Below are 18,654 nucleotides of genomic sequence, written 5' to 3'. Positions count from 1 at the left end.
ATATATATATATATATATATATATATATATATATATATATATATATATATATATATATATATATAGACACACACAAATAAAGAAAGTATATTTTTCAACTATTTCACATAAAAACTTAGAACTAATACTAGTTGGCCGGTGTCCTCTGAGCATAGTGGCACCATCGCGCTTAATTAAGTTTAAATTTTCAATTTAACTATTTATAATCCTTCAACTTTTAAATTTAACCACTCATGGTCTTTAACTTACCCATAGTTCAACTTTCAAAATTTTAACCATCATTAATCTTAATTCTGCCCTTACTTAAACTAATGGAAAGATCATGAATAGTTAAATTTAAAAGTGAAAGGATCACTAGTAATTAAATTAAAAATTTAAGACTAAACGTGACATTGACCGGTATTAACTCTTAAAACTTAATTCAAAGTTATGTTTCTTCAGAAAAAAAAAATAGCATCCTACTGCAGATGACATAAGCAGCAGTAAAACTACGTATAGTTGCATGCATTTTCACTCCGTCAAATTTACTGATTGCTTTATTGCCTTTATTTTCCTGAGTGATTTGACACGATATGGATAGGAAAATGATTAAGAGGGAAGATTAACGGTGTGATAAATGATAATTAAACAAATCACTAATCACAGGCCACAACTTTTTTACTTTGTTGATGCATGCTGTCTCCTATAAATTCGACTTTTTCCCTGTTTCAAAAATCTCTCTTTTTAACGCCATCGCCATCACCGTCACCTCTTGCCTTTCCTTCCATCCATTCGGCTCTGTGTCTCTTACACTTTGAATCTTCTCTACTTCATTCTTTCCATTCCCTTTTTTTTTTTTTTTTTTTATGAATGGTATATTGTGTACTTGGTCCTTCACTAATCTCAGATCAGCTTTAACAACTTTTTCTCTTAGGCCATCTCCTAGGAAGTCACCAAACACCATTTTGGTGTAAAAATTTGGTGCAATATTGCTCCAAGGAAGACACCAAAATGGTGTAAATGAATAGTGTGTCACACATGTCAATCTTAACTGCACCTTTCTGATACAACTTGTTGTTAAAGGCTATTGCGAAGCCATAACCTTTTTTCTTATATATTACCGTCACATTTTTTATAGGCATGGTGCTGAAATTGGTCCTTCACTCTAATAATTCCTTCTCCTAGCACCTACCAATTAAAAAAATTATGATTGATAAAATTTTCAAGTATCATCAACTTTACAACAGACGGTGGAATGGTCAAATACTCAAATACATGAAATTATGCCTTTCAAAAAGTTTGGAAAATTCCAGTTTGGGCTATGAAGTGTTGAAAAAATGGTTTCAAAATTGTTGAAAGTGTTTTGCGGTGATAACCAACGACCTGCTAATCACCAACTTCCCCTTTTCATACGATTGAGATTTATGGGTGAAAAAGAAAATTTAAACTTTTCTTTTTTGAGATAATTTTAGTAAAAATAAACAATAAAATTGATAATTTAGTATCAAATTTTGAAACATTAATGTATAGTAGTGCTTCTGGTAATTGCTTAACTCAATTCAAAGACATTGATTTGGCTTGAATTATGTTACATGTTTGTCGTAAATAATAAAGAATGCTTGCTAATCTTTCTTAGTTTAAAAATCAGTGTTACAAAATTCGCGCAATCGGCACCTAGGCGCTAGGCGGCGCCCGGCCGCGTCGAGGAAGGCCGAAATCGGCCTCCTCCGCGGCCGGGCTCCTAGCTGCCCGACTAGGCGCCGCCTGGCCGGGCTCCTGAGCCGCCTAGGCCACCGGCCGGTTGGGCTTTTTTTTTTTTTTTTTTAAATTATAAATCTTAAACATTTAAACTATTAATGTTATAGTGTATGGACTAATACTCTAATAGTCTAATAAGTAATAACTTAATAAAATAATAAGTAATAATTAAATTAAACTAATAAGTAATGCACTAATAATTAATAAATAATAACTAATAACTTAATAAGTATTAACTATTTGACTATTAAAGTCTAAAGACTTATAATATTAAAAATTTTACAATTATTAACACTTAAAATATATTTTTTAAAAAAATTAAATTAAAAACTAAAAACTAAAAAAAAAAAAAAAAAAAAACTAGGCACCCACAGGCGCCTAGCGATTTTTGCAACCTTGTTAAAAATATTGTTAAAAAACTACATGATAAATTATACGGAGTATTAAATTTGTTATGTATGTTGATTTTAATTGCCTTGACTATTTCAACCAAAAAAAAAATAAAATTGACTTGACTCAAAACTAACCCATAATTTTTTTTAATGTAATCTGAAATCAAATCAATGAAAATTATATAATTTTTTTAAAGTAAGAGTTTATTTGAAAACTTGGTATGTGATTTTTGAAAGTCATTTTTAGATTCTTTTGGTATTTTGTTATTCAAAGAAAATAAAGTCAATAAAAAATATTCATTGTAATTAAAGAAATAAAGATTCATTTCACTGAAAAAATATCCTTATAAACTTTTAGTCAGAAATTATTTTTCAAATCTCTTTCCTCTCTCGTAGCTCTCTCTTTGAACCCTCCTTCAGGCTCCATCACTTGTCTCACTTTTTATGAGAGTTAACCAATCAAGTCTATGTATTTATACATCCTCTTTATTTTCTTCTTCTTATTTTTATCTTCAAATTTAAGTTTTTTTTTTAAAAAAAAAAAATCTATATGTTAGATTTTTTTTACCTTCAATTTTTTGTTTTGTGCAATTTTTTAAAAATGTTTTTGCCTTCTAGAAGGCATAAACCAATTTTTTGGTTGCTACCTTCACAAAGGTAAAAAAAAATTAAAATTGGATAATAATTTGGTTTTCTTTGTTGTGTTAATTTTGTTTTTTTTTTTGTTTTCCATTTGTATAGATAATGGATAATTAATATTTTATAGGAAATAATTTTGTAATAATCTATGTTCATTTTTTGAAAAAAGCACCAAATAGAAAAAAAAAATTGTTATTTTTAACCAAACAAAATGTTAGGAACAAGTATATATAAATTAAATGTTGATAATACCAAAAGACTTAGAAAATTTAGTCCCCAATTTGTTTTACTCATTTAGACTTAAGAATTTTCTTTCAATTTCAATGCGAATAGTTCCAAGGAGTACGAATTGTAATTCGAAAGTTACAATTCGAACAGCCAACCAAGCTCTCAGACGAGGAGTCAAGAAACTATGAAGATTGGATGCTGCGAAGAGTTCAAGACAAAGAGTCTAAGAGTAGAAGAATTGAAGACTTGAAGGTAACAATGGCCGAAGAGTGGAAGAGCCAACCTTGCCGAGTAGTAAGAATTTGTAGTGTGTCGAATAGTAAGTACAACTATTCGAACGAAAGGTTATGAAAGCTTAAGGTTTGAAACGTTTATTCGAAACGTAAGAGTTGACCACTCGAAAGAACTGTTCAAGACATTCTCTGAGCAAACAATTCGTAACATTAAAAGTCAATAACTTTATGTGAAATATTGTTACCAAACAAGGCAAAAGGAGTCCTAGGTACACATTCCAAGATATATTTTCCTTAAAAGCATAGACAAAAGGTGCACAGCAAAAAGTATAATAGAGCAGGTAAAGGCTTGCCAAACGATTGTAAAATCTGACATAAAGTAACCTCTCGTATTGTCCACTAGTCAAGAACCAAGGGTTAAAGAAATGTTTGAAATTTATCTCCCTCCAACGGATTTATTTCAAATAGCCATATAAATACCTTCAATCAAGACTGAAAAAGGTGTTGATCTTTCAAGTGAAAATTTACAAGTATTCAAAGCTTTCAAGTGTTAGAAACAAGTGACCTAGTCCATCTCCTTTCTGTACTAGATTTTGGGACTTCAAGCTTTCACCTAAGATTAACACATTTTTCTGGCAACTTTGCTCCGCTTCTCTTCCATCTTGTGACAGGCTCAGAACAAAGCATGTTAATATCCCCACCATCTGTCAACTTTGTAACTATGAGGATGAATCATATTTCCACATTTTTTGTGAGATGTCCCCTTGCTAGAAGATGTTGGGATATTCTTGGTAACACGGATTACTCTTCTAGTGGCTCTTTCACGGGCTGGTTGGAGCATTGTTTCAACACAAAACCTGACAGTGATTTATGCTTATTAATCTCTATCTGCTGGAAAATCTGGGAGGCTAGGAATGACAAAATCTGGAATAATAAAATTCATTCAACTGACTTCTTATGCCAATCTGTTTTTAATTTCCTCACTGAGTGAAATGCGACTAACCATACTCTCCACATTGATACCAGGAATACAGGTGCTGATATTGTCTGGTCTAAACCTCCTGAGGGAATGTTCAAAATCAATGTCGATGCAGCCCTCGATACAACGAACAAGAAGATGCAGCCCTCCTGACTGTATGGATTGTTCCTTTGTTCCTTTCCCGTCCATGGCCCATTTGGTAGCCTGGAAAGCCCTATCCAAGTCTGAGTGTATGGATTGTTCCCTTGTTCCTTTCTCGTCCATTGCTCACGCCTTGAGCCTGGACCTTTCTTAATCATATTATGCTTTCTACTTCAATAATAATAATAATAATAAGGCTAAAGTATCATCCCGCAGCATGAACCATAAGCGATTCTTCATGCCGCACCCTGTACTTTCATAAGTGATTATTTGATCCACTAACCATTAAATTTTTTTCGCCTAGAACTTTTTGCAGGTTTCCAGGTTACTATGATGACATGGCATAGGTTATTAGTTGATGTGGACCTTCCTTTAAAGTCAACCCCAAATATTTAAGTCAACTCCCAAAATCAAAGGCAAAGAGTTACTCTCCAGTCGTTGCTCGCCGTCTCCAAAGCTAAAATTTATCTGGCAGTTGAACAGCACTCCAGGCGATTGGAAAATACACGACTTTGGACAAAATGCTAAGGCGAGATCTAACAAGCGCCGCCGCCACGCTCCAGCAACGGCACTCCTACCACGCGTTAGCCGTGTGGCGGTCCTTGTAGTCGGTTGGCTAACATTATACCTGGAGGAGGGGATGAAAATGATGAGGATGACATTAATCAATTGTTTGTCCATGTTTACATCTCTAAGTCTGGTCAAAAGGAGTCTTTGCGTTTTCTGTGTGGCTTATATCCTGATGCTACAGTGAAGATGGACGACTTATATACACAATGCTATGGAGAGAAACAGTTACAGCAACAAAGCAATAAGAAAGGATCCTAGCCCTTCACTATTGATCTTCTTCCTCCAACACAGTATTTCAAGATATAGATGAAAGGACTAGAGATGCATTTCACAGCTACATTGAGGAGCGTGGAATCAGTGAAGACCATGCCTGCAGGCTTGGCTTTATGTGAAGACCAGTAGAATCTCATGCGCTGGTTCAAAACAATAAGTACCATTTATTAACGAGGGCAAAGGAGCCTCCACTACACATGCATAGCTTTCGTTATTATATATATATATATATATATATATATAATTAAAGACTGAATGAAGTAGGGAGAAGAGTGAAAATCATCGATGAATACTATCAATTCCAAGTCAGGTATCTGTATATACTTTCGTTGCTGTGTTGTTCGGTACATACTCGTCCATGGAGATAGATAATAATGTAAGCAAGGAATGGCTTAACAGCATTGCACTGGGGATAGATAATAATGCTTTCATTACTTATTATAGTGCTAGTCCCCAGATTCTCCAAGTTAACTTTACACGAAACTTGGGTTTTGGCATTTGGACAGACGACAACCTTAGCTTTAAGGTTGATCTGAGGGATCACTTGCCCGAAAAAGTTTGCATTGGCTTCTCAGCAGCAACAGGAAGTCATCCAGCTTCGTGCAATGGCTCTGGACCAAACGACGGCTGAACCTCCGGCGAGCGTGGGAGTCGAGCACTGTTTGGACGCTGTTGCACATGCAGTGAGGTGCTTCCGTGAAGAGTCTACAAACCTAAGCTGGTAGGCGGCGACAGCTCCGGCGGTAAGCACAACGGGCAGTGCGAAACGGCATCAGTCCAGCGGCTCTCGTTAACTGCTTGATCGCCGATACTTTCTTCGTCTTCCCCGGAAAACTGGCCAAGAAATATAAGCTTCTGTATACTTTCTTGGTTTTAATTTGAAGAGATGATGGATCAAAGCTATGAGATTGCCTTTTGGAGTCCCAAACTTTCCCGACGTCACTGTTTTGCATCACACAACCCACAACTAAGTATGATAAACTGATTTAGTCTTGAAGCTGTAGAATGAAGAAGCTGACTGTTGACTACCAAATGGAAGGCGAAAAAAAAAAAAAAGAAAACTACGAAAAAAGAAAAATAAAAAAATAAAAAATTCCATGTCAGCATATTATTACAGGCAACCTAGAAGTAACCTGCAAAAAGTTCTAGGCGAAAAAAATTTAATGGTTGGTGGATCAAATAATCACTTATGAAAGTACATTTAATGGTTGGTGGATCAAATGCAGCATGAAGAATCGCTTATGGTTCATGGTGCGGGATGACACTTTAACCTAATAATAATAATAATAATAATAATAAAGCAAAAAAGCGTACACCGATATTTCAATTTTTTATACTAAATTATGAGCTTTATAAACTAAAATTTGTGTCAAACACCTTGTGCTCAGATAACATGTAGTGACTCTCCTATATGGGAGGTCATGAGATCGAGGTGGAAGCAATATTGACTCTTTGTGTTTCAAGAGGTTAAGAAAGTATAAATGAAAAGTATAAATGATCAGATCCTACAATGTAATAGGATAATGGTATTCAAAAAATTAAAATTTGTTATGGTATAATACTAGGAATCTACCATGGTTCTTTCATTCTTAATTCTTTAGTGAATATAACCTATGGGATACATTCTCCTTGTCTAACCAGTTACAATGCCAAAATTATGAGCCTTACTTGAGTAAGTTGGATCTCAAGTCTCCACTGGGAATTTCCCTTCCTTCCTAGCCTACCATTAAACCCCCTCCTCTCGTGTTAAACTTTACATACAACAAACTCAATTAATGCAACCATGGCTTCAGCACCGCTTCCCGATGCCTGCGAACCTTCGCCCAACGCCAAATATAACGGCTTTAGTCAACAGCCCGCGGTCAAGACTACAAGCCAGGGCAATCGCTCCACCAACGAGGAGCAATTTTGGCACGTTCCTCCCCGCTGCAGGCTTCTGTGGTGCATCCAGGTTCTCGACCTCAGCTAAACTCTTCTCTCCCTCCAGTGACCTCAGCTTGTCGACACTGAATTGGGTGTTGATTTGAGCCATGGATGCAGAGCGGGAAAGTGGAGCTTCCGAGGCTCTGTGCTTCTGGTATGTGCGTAGAGCAGGGTCTATCTTCTTGACAGCTCCCCACATGCCTTGTCGAACGCCAAGTTTAGCGATTTCCCAAGGAATGCCCATGTCTTCGTTATGAAAGAGTAGCACCTCGCATGCTGTCAGTCGGCCATCTATCTTCGATTCAACTGTATGAATTTTTTTAAAAAAAGTTACGATTTTAGATAACAAAAACCAACAGCTGTTATATTAGAAAGTTTCATGTTAGACTGTAAAATAGACAAGGCTACAAATATACAGATACTTAATGACTGTTTCATAGCCTACCTGGACGAATGCACCAACTTGAATAATATACATCAACACGCCTTGGTTTATTACTCCGTGGCACAGAGGAGCAAGGAACACCCTGAAATATCATCAACCATATATTATATCATTAGAATTATGAATATATTCGGTCCATACACGAGACAAGTAACAAAAATGCATCACACAGAAACAGATAGCTTCTATTACAACCCAGAAAGTGCAAGCAAGTCATGACACACCAAAAGTTCAAATCTTAACTAGCTGTCTGTTTCAATAAACTTAACACTACTAGCAGACCACCAACCTATGGATGAGCGAATTACTGGAAGCTGGAACACATTGGTTTACGATTTTATTAGCAAAATAAAGTCTTTTTCTGCCAGCATTTCAAGCCATTGATGCATTAATCACGACTAAAACACCTTGTATGAAGCATAAGCCACAAAAATGGAAGACATTCTCTACTTTTTCGAAACCGAATGGAACAAGAGGCCCAACACTTTGGCAGACTATTTATCCACCAATTTGCTACGAATACTATACCCCGTAAGACTTTGTTAAAAAGTAGCTAAAAAACAATGTCATAATATTGAAAGAAAATTGCAGTCATAGCTGCAAAGAAAACCATACTTGGTTTAAATCTCAACATCAATTTGCTTACCTTGGTGACACAGTAATATGCTTGTCCTGACTTCCAAATTCGACGGCCAATGATGTATTCTCTATCACTACAGAAGAACGGAAACTGCAGCACAATAGCAAAAAAAGGGAAAAGAAAAGATTAAGAAAAGCCGCATCAATCAATAGAGTAATAGAGTTAGAGCAAAAAAGACCATAGTCTATCGACTATCATACCTTGCGAACCCACTGAACCATCATAGTTCCAGTAGCGGGACATTCCTCCAAGGTTTCAGCATGTATGAGCATGTCATCCCACTTTAGCCTAAATTCATCATCCCAAAAGAAATCCCTCACCATTTCTGGCCTGGCATCCTCATATACACTTCTACTGCGATACTGGGGAAGTCCATTCTACAATTTTACATTAAAAAAGCAATACAATTTAGATAACAGGAGACAAAAGGTGCAAATTATTGAATTCCAGAACATATATAATCTTCTAAACATTTTACTCCTAATTTCCTTTCATAGAAAGGGTGATACCTGAAGGTCTCGGCGCCAAGCTTGATAACTCATGTTAGGTGCTGACCGATCCATCATTTGAATCCAAGCAGGGCCTCCATCGTTCTCGTCTACTAGTTGGGATAACTGATGAAGGTCATTATCATCAACAAGAACAGATTTTTCACTTTTTGGCTGCAATGAACTGGAAAAATAAATACAACCAATCAGAACAAACAAACTCAATTTACTGCTAATCCTATAGCCTCAAACCATAATCAACAGTTTAGTTTCTGAGATATGCTAGAGAAAATGACTAATCCTATAGCCTCAAACCATAACCAACAGTTTAGTTTCTGAGATATGCTAGAGAAAATGACTATTCCTATATGCAAAAATCTAAGCCCAGCTCAACAAATTGCCCTCTAAACGATTAAAAAAACACAAAAAAGTAAAGAAATTTTGAACCTACCATGGGTGAGGAATCGGAGCTGAAGTTTCCGCCTCAGAATTCGAAGAAACGCAGCTGGGCAATTGCGATTTCATGGAAGTTAAACCAGTCAACACGTTTTGCAAGCTAATCCGGGAAGAAAATGTCTTTGAAGAAGACGAGAGGGTAGAGTCAAAGCAATCTTTAACGCCACTCAGATTAGCCCAACTGGGCCTCCATGACCAACCCACCAGCACTCCAACAACAATCGCAATCCAAATAGGTGCCATAAACAGCATCATCTCAATTATTACATCCCCTATTGTGGGTTTTTGCAAAATACCCAACAAAGCCGATACCAAAACCATGGTGTTTACAACAAACTTCAAGAACAACCCACCCAAAATACTAACAAAAAATTATAGAAATGAAATAAAAACCCCCCCTCGACCTTAACGAATCGAGGGTTTACAGATTTAAAAAAAAAAGGGGAAAAAAAAAAGATAGAACCCTAGAGATTCACAAAACTATCCCGAGAAAGGGAAGAGAAAAAAAAAATTGATGAAGAGGGGAAAAGGGGCTCCAGATAAATTATGAGAAAGGGGGAAAAACGTGTGTTCCAAGAGTCGAAAAAGGATAGCAACGGAGAGGAGAGAGCGTCTTCTTCAGAATTTCGTAGGCCCTGTTTTAATCCACTTCACTCCCTTGATTTTCAAGATTTTAAAGATTCTCACCCCCAAAACGAATTATTCTTATGCACTTCCTGGCTTGCTATTAAACAGGAAGATCAAGCTTAAACAAATAAAAAATAAATATAATTGATCAGACCCAAAAAAAAAAAAAAAAAAAAAAAAAAGCTTGTGGCTTTCAATGGCGGAAATAGAGAGAGAACGTGTACGGTGGAGAGCAATTGTGGTTGTGAGAAGAGATTTCACTGTATATATATATAATTCGGGAAATGGACGCCTTTGTTTGCAAGCTGCGATTGCTACCTACTACTACGTATATAGTTTGGTCTGTGTTGGCCGCGTTCTCATTTTTCACGTTTTGACTCGACTCGGTTTCCTTTGTCTGCCTCTTTGAGTTTTGACTCGTTGACGTTCTTATACTATATTTATTATATATGTTTTACTTTTAATTTGTTTAAAGTTGAATGAGTATGATTCATGTGATGCAATTTAGACTATAAAATAATATCTTATTTGTGTTGAACTTTTTGTAACTCGTAAATTTTATATAGAGTGACACACTTAAATTTATACATTAATATTTATATCAACTTACCAACATCCTTATATAACTATTAGGACCATTTAGTACACGAAATGTTACCATAGAGAATGTTGGATGGCTGAAAATGTTAGATTTTTGTGTTTGAAGGGTTGTATTTTATGTTATTATTGTTTATTTACTTTATTGTCCCTAACATTTTTTTCATGCATTTCAATAAGTTATTTTTTGAAATACTATTGACCTGTTACATGTAGTATCTGTCCATATACTTTCTCAACCTACTGAAACCCAACAAAATCAACATTGCCCTCACTAAGGCTCGAACCCATGACCTCCCACTTAAGAAAATCACTTCATGCTGCTTGACCACAAGGCCTTTATCAACCTCTAATAAGTTATTAGTTCATTTATTTTTGTAAATAATGATCTCCAAATAAGGTGCAATACATAGATGATAAAAACTCAACAATGACATGTAAATGATAATAATGATAACAATATGTTTCCTTTTTTTTATATTTCTCTATACTGCAATTGTCCTTTACTACAGTCATACTCTTTTCCTTGTAAGTTAAATTATTTAGAAACCACGATGCTGACTACTAAATGAAAAGTGAAGGGCATAATTTGTAAAATATCATGGGAATCTTATATTACCTAACTGAAGAGTATGCACTTAGAGCATCCTTAGTAGAGGTTATTTTGGAGTTTTTAGAATAGTAAAAGATGAGGTGGAAGAAAGAGAAAGGGGAGAGAGAAGGAGGAAGGTTCATTTGCAAGAACCATTTTTTGGAACAGTAAATGATCTAACAAATAGAGAGAGAAGGAGAAAGGCACGAGAAAGGCCCACTGTTTGACTGTCCTTAATAGCAGCTTTATGGTTTTCTTTTTATTTTTTTTCCTTTTCTATTGTTTATCTCTTTCTACTCCCATATTCTCTTTCTTAATCACACTTACAAAAACTCCTCAAAAATCATTAAAAAAAATCCACTATTACGGATGCTCTTAGAACATTAAACATATAAAAATGTGCAATTATCATTTTTTTTACATGTTGCTCCAAGTTAAACAAGTTAAATTGATGACTTGGCATTTAATATATTTAATTTTAAAATGTTAATGCTTATGTGGATAGTTACATGGCAATAACATGTCAAAGTTATATATAAAAAATTATTTTAACAAATTAATAAAGAGCAAGGCTTTGATCACAATTAGCTAGAAAGGAGTAGAAGCAAAGGCACGAGGCGACGAAGCATCATGAGTTCATCTACGCACGAGAGAGAGCCTCTATGTTATACAATTCAATAAACCTTAGAAAAGCTCTTGTATAAATAGTGGTGCAAACCCACTTCCTAAACCAATGTGGAAAAAAGCTACTTTCAAGCTTTTCCCTCCATTTTTCCAACTCAAATGGGTTAACTTTGACAACCAATTTCTCATTCACCCATTATCCGTTTTGTACGTACAATATATCAACCTCTTCATCTAACTACAAAGAACTCAAATCCACTTTGACCCGACCCAAATCGAAAGTGGACCCCACATATATTTGTACAACAAAATAGCCACTAAAAATGCCATTTTATGCTATTTTTTTCAACATCCTCGTCAACGTTGACGGAGGAGGCCGTGGGGAGGAGGCTCCATTTTTTTAAAAATTTATAAAAATTAATATTACATTATATTTGTTAAATAATTAATGAAAAATTATTTTATTATCCATGTGGCATGTTAAATCAAAAGTTAATAGGCGACTTGTTACTTACCTACAAAAATGTCAATTGCACACACTTTTAATGTTAAATGGTTTAATTGTGCACGTTTTTTGTTCAATGGTCTAATTGAATGAATCATACAAGTTCGATGGTCTATTTGATGCTTAGTGTCAAATAAATATTATAATACTTATCCTTTTGTTTGTTGGAAATTTTAGCATAAAATGGCATAGAAAGTGGCTATTTTGTGGTACAAATATATATGGGTCCACTTCTAATTTGGGTCAGGTCAAAGTGGATTCGGACCTTTCGTAGTGAGATGAAGAGATTGATATATTGTATGCTTAAAACGAATAATGAGTAAATGAGAAATTGATTCTCAAAGTAGACCCTTTTGAGTTGAAAAATGAAGGTGAAAAGGCTTTGTAAAAGCACTTGTCCCACATTGATTTTGAAAAGTGAGTTTGCACTGTTGGAAAATCATCCATTCATTAAAGGGATTATTATTATTGTTTTTTTTTTGAAAACTATTATTATTGTTGTTAATTATGTTCTCTTATAAAAATTTGAATCTGTCCAAATAAGCCTTGTGTGCCTGACATCATGGTAGCATGGTTGAGATGTGGGCATTACTTTGTTCAAGATCCATACCCATAGAAATCATGCATATGTGTTGTCAGGGTTATGAAATTTTTTATACTTCACACTATAAATTACCTCTCCATGTCGAACAAAGACACAACAATTGATTGAAGCCTTACTTAAAAAGCTTATTCCTTTCTTATCTTCCCTCTTACTTATGAGCATATATATAATATAATCTGTGTAGCTAGTCGAGAGCGTCTTGGACCGTAACCGGAAATTAAATATTTTTAAGGCAGTGATGAGTAAAATGGTGATAATAAAAAGAGGGTGTAAATGCCGTTCCCCTGAGGATTGGGACTATGGCACGTACTTGTATGATATGTAGAAATTCTATGCACTAAAGTATTGGAATTCATTGATGCTCTAACAATCTCAAAATTAGGAAAAAACAATTAACCAAGGGATTTATTGACAATGAACTCAAGAATTCAGTTTAGCTACTTTCGTAATCAATAAACTAGAATTAGGCTAGGATTGCCCCACTTTGGTGATGCATCAATCTTAACCTTAAAACACAAAAAAATTATAAGCCCCCAAATTACCCATATTCTCATAGTAGGAAAAATTGGGTTGAAATTGAGTCTTTCACCCAACTTTCGTTGTGATGAAATCCTCTCCAAAGCAAATCAATAAAAGTTGTGCATCAATTATCAATAAGAGGAATTTATAATCCACTTCAAACATAAAAACCCTAGATTAATTAATTATCCCCTTTATGCAATAATCATAAACCTAGCATCAAGAATAAAAATAGAACCCTAATTCAAACCCAAAAACTAACTACTCATGCATCATAAAAGTAAACAAAGCAAAGCAATAATAAATAACCATAAACATTGCAAGAAATCTGAAAAGAAAGTAAATAAAAGAATAAGAGAACTTTACTATTGATAAAGAACAAATTCAACTCCAATTTGCGATTCCAAGCTTGAAATTAAATAATCTAATTTAAAACTAATCTAAATTATACTTGATTTTCAAAAAATAATAATAATAATCTAAACTATACTAGGGAAATCTAAAGAGAAGAGGAAAAAATAGACTAAAACTAACTAAGGTTGGGAACTCCTTAAATTGTAGAGAATATGTAGAATATATAGGAGATAGATGGGCCTTGGGCCCATGAGGCAACTTCCAATTCTTATTCTTGTTTCCTTTCCTTCCTTAGTTAATTTCCTTTTCTTCCAAAACTTGTTCAAAATGTTCCAAAATTCTTTCTTCGATGCTCCTTGTAGATAATTCAACTCTTGGAACAATATAACACACAAACAATTATCAATTACACTAGGATAAAGAAAATAAGCATCAAAACAACTAAAATAAGGAGTGAATGCAGTGTTTTATAACACGACATAGACTATCTTACGCCCATATTTGTTCTTGTTTCCTAAAAGTTGCTAGTCTCCGTTAATATTTTTCTGCATGTGAACCAAACATGCCATCAAGATGAGAGGCCAAGAACCTTGTAGTCCAACGGCACCAAATTGCTCCCCTATATGAGAGGTTGTGCGTTCGAGTCTAAGTGGAGGTGATATTGACTTTTTGTGTTTTATTAGGTTGAAAAGTAGTTATGAACATATATTGCATTATAATAGAATCAGTAGTATTCAAAAAAAAAAAAAGAAAAATGTTGATGAGATAATTTATGCAATAAGAATCGAATTCCTCAAATTTGAGGAAAATAAAATTCTTTATTCTCATTTCGTATTTTATTTTGACACATTTTATGAGAAAAAGATATAGCATAATTCATATATTATGTTCACACATATTTATTATGTCGGGACATTATTTGAGTCTTTATACTTAATTATTTCTAACAACTTATTTCCTACAACCAAATAATAGAATCAATAAAATATTTTATAGAATTTAAATTCAATTCCTTCTAAATCATGTTCCACGAACCAAACTAACCGTAAACAATAATATCAACAAGCAAAATTATTAAAACGGTGTACAGTATACATTTAAATTATGAAATCATGGTTTTAAAGTGGATTACCAGGGGAATTCTCCAAGAAAGGTAACGCGAGCTGGAGACTATCACCGACTCCTTGTCTGATGTATGTTTGCCGGAAGCGACCACTCAGTCACTGGCAGCCGGGGACCTACTGCATCGGAACTCGAAGAAATCAAAGCGCGATCGAGAAGCAATGGAAGCGCCAATACTTACTCCGAAGGACGGGACTGTTTAAGAAACCCTCCTAGCAGCTGGCCTGAAATCTCCAAATTCCACCCAATGGAGAACTCCGGTTGAGACCCCCAATAACGCCTAGGGTAGAAAAGAGCAATACACACAGTTGGGAGATGAAGCAGTCTCAGATGATGAAGCGATGGATGAGGCAAGCTCTGACCCGAATTGCCCAACGATCCCGGTGTCCAAAGAGGAAAAAGAACGCCTCAGACGCCCATGGCGTCGGACTCTCATAATCAAAGTTCTTGGACGCAAGGTAAGCTATTCCTACCTTCTGCAAAGGCTCCAAACGATGTAGAAGCCAGAATCAAATTTTGACCTAATTGCAATCGACCAAGATTACTACCTGGCGAGATTTGATGCGCTCCAAGACTACGAGTTTGCTAAATACGAAGGCCCCTGGATTATCATGGGACATTATCTAACAGTCCAAGAATGGGTGTCGAACTTCTTCCCTCACAAAAGTAGAATGGATAAGCTGTTGGTCTGGGTAAGGTTCCCAGCGGTTCCGATCGAGTATTTCGAAGACGACTTCCTAATGAAAATAGGGAAATACATAGGGCGACCGATCAAGGTGGACACCACTACAAGTTTGGTATCAATAGGCAGGTTTGCTAGAGTGTGTGTGGAGTTGGATCTGACAAAATCACTACTGGCAAAATTCACATTAGGTGGCGAGGTTATTCCAATAGAGTATGAGGGGATTCAAATGGTGTGCTTCAAGTGTGGCATCTATGGCCATAAGCAAGATCAATGTGGAACGGGAAATCAAGAGGCAGGGAACGAGGCGCACGTCCCAGATACAGAGCAGGCTTAGAGGGCAGAGAGATCAATGAATGAGACCCCTAATGCGGTGCGTCAAGAGTCCATCTAAAATCGAATTCGAAAGGAGAACTTCGGGGCGTGGATGTTGGTAGCTAGGAAGGAAAGAAGGGGACAACAGAGGGGAGGCAACCGGACTACTGGCTGCCTAACGCCGGACAAAACCGAATGCCAGCATACAACGAAGTCCAAGGAGGCCTGGGATCGAATTCCCGATTTGCAGTCCTAGAGGGCCTGAATGATGCCAAGGATAATGGTCCCAACGAATATACAGTCCCTGCAACTACTGAATATGCGGCTCAAAGGCCATTGCCTAGAATCCGTACGAATCAGAATAACCAAACGAATGAGGGTCAAAGACCATTACCACAGATTGCCTCACCCAGACAAACCATTCCTCCAAAGCGTGGAGCATTTAGAGGGAGGGGTGGCAGGGGATCGACACCAAGAAGAGCGGCAGCCGAACCCGAACATACAGTAGTTAGAGGCTCTATCAGAGGGAAACAGATCACAATCACAAAGATCCAACACTCGAATGATCCACCTGAGTCACCCGCTAGAATGGATGATGACTATGAGCTACTAGGAGAACCTCCTGACTTTCCCAGAATCTTTGAGTATAGACCGGAAGATCAGGACACTGCTATGCTGGATAATGTTGGTCGTTTGGACCATGGGTTCGCTGAGAGGCGGGATCACCTGTGCCCTTGAGCAGGTTCGTCCTTACCCTCACCAAAGTAGGAGATGGAGGAAATATAAGGGATTGCACAGGTAGCTGGATCTGTGAATCTACTAAAACTTAAGACCTTGCACACCCATACAAGGTGAAGCCTGGGGACTGTTGAGAGGTATCCTACTTGCAGTAGAGAAAGGTTTCTCATGTATATTGATGCTTAGCTGTGCATGAACTCATATGAGTTTCCCCCTTCCGTTAAATATAAAAAAAATTATGAAATCATTATTTTTAAATATTTAAATTTTATTGATTCATGCCAAAAAGTTTTAATGTTTACTTAATGTGCATCACAGTGGGTTATTTTCTACCAATATTTATTAGGTCCTACCGGGAGTTGAACCCAGGTCACTGGATTCAAAGTCCAGAGTGCTAACCACTACACCATAGAACCAATGACTTGTTAGTTGATAACTAATTGGGTTAACTAGAATTAGCTGATAGTATTAGTTGGTTGGCGGTTGTAAAAAAGTTTTTGACAAATTAATTGTTTATTATTAGATGATTGTATGTAAAATGACTTATAAGAGCATAAATATATTGTGCTAATTTATTAATTCTTAAATTACTTTTACACTATTTATTATTATGTTGTTACGAAAACAAAAAAAAAATAAATAATAAAAAGGCAAGGAAGATGGGCAACAACAAGAGACATATAAATATTAATGATGACAAGGGAAATTGGTCATTTCATAATTAAGGCCAATCAACTAATTAACAAAAAAAAAAAACTATACACTTCCTAACTTTTCAGATTTTGGCTTATTGCCCCAATAAGCTAATATATATATATAATAAGTCATTTATCAAACACTTAAAGTATCTTATTGACCAATTAAATCAACCAAACTTCGTCAAACCAACTAAAATTAATTTGGCTATGTTTGGCAAACCTAGCTGAAAAAGTAGCTGAAAGCTGAAAAGTTATAAGCTCGAAGCTAAAATCTGAAGAGCTGTTAAGCTAGCTATTATGCGTAAAAGTCTTTGGTAAAATTAGTCTTTTGATAAGCTGATAAATGTAAAAAGACTAAAAATGATACTTTCATAAAATTTAAATAGTTTTAAATTTAAATAGATTTGTTTACATATTAAAATATAAAATAATAAAATCAATATATTTTAATAAAATATAAAGTAAAAACATATATTTAAAAATATATAAAGTAAAACAAAATGTTTATAATTCATAAAATTAGTTCATACTGTTTTCAAAAATAATAATAAAATAAAATTAATTCATACAAAAATTACTGTTCAAACACAAATGTCAAATTGAAATTACAACAAAATATATTGAAGAGAAAATGCCAAAAGAGTTTTAATTGGAAGGGGTAAACAATCTCATTTATTTAAAATAATAAGGATAAAGATGAAAAAAAAAAGTTAAGAAGTTAGTAGCTTATTTTGAAGACATTACCGAACAGAATTTATAGCTTATTAGTAACTTAAAATAAGCTATAAGCTCCTAAATAAGCTTAGCCAAAGAGAACTTTTATCAAGTATGTTACCAAATTAAACAAGACAATTATATTTTCTCTTCAGAAATTAAAAACACTTTTAGGACGACATTGAAGTTATACGGAGTATTATTAAATATATAAATTGAATCGACAAGGAGAAGATGAGAAGGGGGCATTTAACCAAATATTGTAAAATAAAATTACCATCATATAAAAAAAATTCTTCAAATTCCCTTTGACCTTTAAGATGTACTTATGAATTAAAAAAAAAAATGGTCAGTCTAATACTTATTTTTAAAATCATATTTAATTCAATGAAAAGAACAGAGTGAAATCCATTTTTGGTCTTATATTTATTGCGTGTTGGACACATTTTGTCCGCATTTATTAATTTTGCCACATTTTATCCATACTTAATAAAAGTTGGACAATTTTAGTCCACGATTACAATTGACCTTAAGGCTCTGTGAAATAGAAGAGTATTTCAGTCTTTTCCATTAGTCTTCTCCATCCCCTATTTTTAAGTTAACCATCACCATTTGCAGACCCAGACCATAAACGTGAAGAACAGCAATACCCAGGCCATAAACATGAAGATCAGCGCATTGCCTTCTCGAGTGAGTCCACGCAGGTCTGGCGTCGGAGGACTGCTCCAAGATGGACGGGATTGTGGTCGGTGGTGATGGGTTATGTAAGAATGTTTGGGTTTGAATAGTATCCGGGTCTGGTAAACCCGAAATGGCCAT

The 18,654-nt window shown here is 35.2% G+C and overlaps 2 protein-coding genes and 1 non-coding gene across 3 annotated transcripts; 1 reads left to right on the top strand and 2 right to left on the bottom strand.

Moving 5' to 3' along the window:
• Window positions 1-6,687: 6,687 nt before the first annotated feature.
• Window positions 6,688-9,948, bottom strand: LOC115999788. Its single transcript, XM_031239693.1, has 6 exons — window positions 9,140-9,948; window positions 8,710-8,872; window positions 8,401-8,577; window positions 8,207-8,290; window positions 7,561-7,642; window positions 6,688-7,421 (listed from the first exon to the last, which is right to left on the bottom strand). Exons 1-6 carry the CDS (start codon window positions 9,463-9,465, stop codon window positions 6,982-6,984), a joined length of 1,272 nt encoding a protein of 423 aa, XP_031095553.1. The 5' UTR covers window positions 9,466-9,948; the 3' UTR covers window positions 6,688-6,981.
• A 5,081-nt stretch (window positions 9,949-15,029) lies between these two features.
• On the top strand, window positions 15,030-15,707 carry LOC115999480. Its single transcript, XM_031239328.1, has 2 exons — window positions 15,030-15,146; window positions 15,189-15,707. Exons 1-2 carry the CDS (start codon window positions 15,030-15,032, stop codon window positions 15,705-15,707), a joined length of 636 nt encoding a protein of 211 aa, XP_031095188.1.
• A 1,060-nt stretch (window positions 15,708-16,767) lies between these two features.
• On the bottom strand, window positions 16,768-16,839 carry TRNAQ-UUG. Its single transcript has one exon. It is a non-coding gene; the product is annotated as a tRNA-Gln (tRNA).
• Between the last annotated feature and the right edge of the window lie 1,815 nt (window positions 16,840-18,654).

The sequence above is a fragment of the Ipomoea triloba genome, chromosome 12, assembly GCF_003576645.1.
Source record: "Ipomoea triloba cultivar NCNSP0323 chromosome 12, ASM357664v1".
Classification (NCBI taxonomy): Eukaryota; Viridiplantae; Streptophyta; class Magnoliopsida; order Solanales; family Convolvulaceae; genus Ipomoea; species Ipomoea triloba.
The sequence above is the reverse complement of the archived record's forward strand: the minus strand, read 5'-3'. Positions and strand labels throughout refer to the sequence as shown.

Excerpts from the sequence above, each read along its gene's own strand:
- LOC115999788 (XM_031239693.1), bottom strand. The coding sequence starts at position 9,465 with ATGGTTTTGGTATCGGCTTTGTTGGGTATTTTGCAAAAACCCACAATA. Across the intron at positions 8,873-9,139 it reads GCTCCGATTCCTCACCCATG|TTCATTGCAGCCAAAAAGTG; the intron begins GTAGGTTCAAAA and ends TTATTTTTCCAG. Across the intron at positions 7,422-7,560 it reads AAGTTGGTGCATTCGTCCAG|TTGAATCGAAGATAGATGGC; the intron begins GTAGGCTATGAA and ends AAATTCATACAG.
- LOC115999480 (XM_031239328.1), top strand. The coding sequence starts at position 15,030 with ATGGATGAGGCAAGCTCTGACCCGAATTGCCCAACGATCCCGGTGTCC. Across the intron at positions 15,147-15,188 it reads TCAAAGTTCTTGGACGCAAG|AAGCCAGAATCAAATTTTGA; the intron begins GTAAGCTATTCC and ends CAAACGATGTAG.